The sequence below is a fragment of the Arachis ipaensis genome, chromosome B05, assembly GCF_000816755.2.
Source record: "Arachis ipaensis cultivar K30076 chromosome B05, Araip1.1, whole genome shotgun sequence".
Lineage (NCBI taxonomy): Eukaryota > Viridiplantae > Streptophyta > Magnoliopsida > Fabales > Fabaceae > Arachis > Arachis ipaensis.
Genome location: NC_029789.2, coordinates 142,847,673 through 142,849,009, shown reverse-complemented (window position 1 = coordinate 142,849,009; position 1,337 = coordinate 142,847,673). Strand labels below are relative to the sequence as shown.

Below are 1,337 nucleotides of genomic sequence, written 5' to 3'. Positions count from 1 at the left end.
AGAGCAAGCTTAGTAAAATCTAGAATAGTTCAATAATGATGTTTCCTCTATGTTTGTTTCCTCAAAATATGATTTTGAAATCATGAAAAAACTTTTGGCTGCCAGCTTTTGTAGAATTATGACCCTGTATCACTTACTCCGTATCTGCCTGATTGGTTTTAGTTTGAGGAGGTGTTTCTTATTGACTCTTGTTTTTGTTTCAGATATCTGACTAATAAGTTTGTTCATGCGTATTTATGCAGTTGATCAGCTGCTATTTTGTTATTCTATTTTGTCAAAGAAGTGCACACAGCAAAATGGACGATTGGGGTAAGATTCTGATTATGGTTTTTTCTTCAGCTGTTGCTTATAGTTTTTGTTTGATTTTTTTTTTTATCTTAATTGGTTAAAAATGTACTTTATTGGAAAGAAAAAAAAATGTCCACATGTATGGTGAACCTTAACCTCACTTGAAGCTGAACGAACTTATCTTAATCTTAATTTTTATTTGTTGCTAATAGATGGAATTTTTAAAATGGCAGAACTTAAATAATAAGATACATTAAAAAGTAAAATCTCACACTTTCTTTTATCCTTTTTAACTGAAATTTTCATTATTGATCAATTGTGTTCCCAAATTGTGTGGTTAAAAGCAGTGCTAATCTAAGTGCTATTAAATCTACTGTAATAAATAATCATTCAATTCAAGTATTACATGTTATCCTATTTTATTTTGTTTTGTTGTTTATTTGACCAATTTTGTGTATTTGTTTTAGAGGATGAGCAAATTGCACCTATTGACCTTAACAAAAAGGAAGTGACTAAAAGTAAATGGGATGATGAAGATGTGGATGAAAATGATGTAAAGGAATCATGGGAGGATGAAGATGAGCCTGCTCCGGTATGAACATTTAAAATAATGTTGCTTAATTACACATGAATATGGTTGTGTGCTTGTGTAACTTATACAGTGCATGGCCTTTTAAATACTTAAATGCAATCAAAACCACATTTTTTCTTTTCATCCTTTGCATGATGCAGATTACCAGATGTCTATATTTCTAATAGCTTTTTAGTAAAATATATTATATTAATATTAACATAATAAGATTTATTTGTTTTAACTTTTTGCTATTAGATTTTCAATTTCAGTTTTATAAAATATTGTACTTGAGTGTCATGATTGCTTTTTATGAAGTGATGCTCCGTTTCTTATAATTACAATCTTTTAGGATTTGCTCCTTTGTTATTAAATTTGTGTATTCTTTGCATTATATTGGCAGGCACCAGCACCGGCACCTGCCCCTAAAACAACCGAAAAGGCTCCTAAAAAATCTGAAAAAGCTGCTGAAAAGAAG

At 30.0% G+C, this 1,337-nt stretch overlaps 1 protein-coding gene across 1 annotated transcript in view; it reads left to right on the top strand.

The window, feature by feature from the left end:
* The window catches only part of LOC107644578 (eukaryotic translation initiation factor 3 subunit J), a 3,256-nt gene continuing 2,142 nt past the window's right edge, over nt 224–1,337 (top strand). Inside the window, exons 1-3 of the mRNA XM_021103061.1 lie at nt 224–309; nt 756–880; nt 1,263–1,337. Of these exons, the coding sequence (XP_020958720.1) occupies nt 237–309; nt 756–880; nt 1,263–1,337 (273 nt within the window). The 5' untranslated portion in view covers nt 224–236. The remainder of the gene's footprint in view (nt 310–755; nt 881–1,262) is intronic.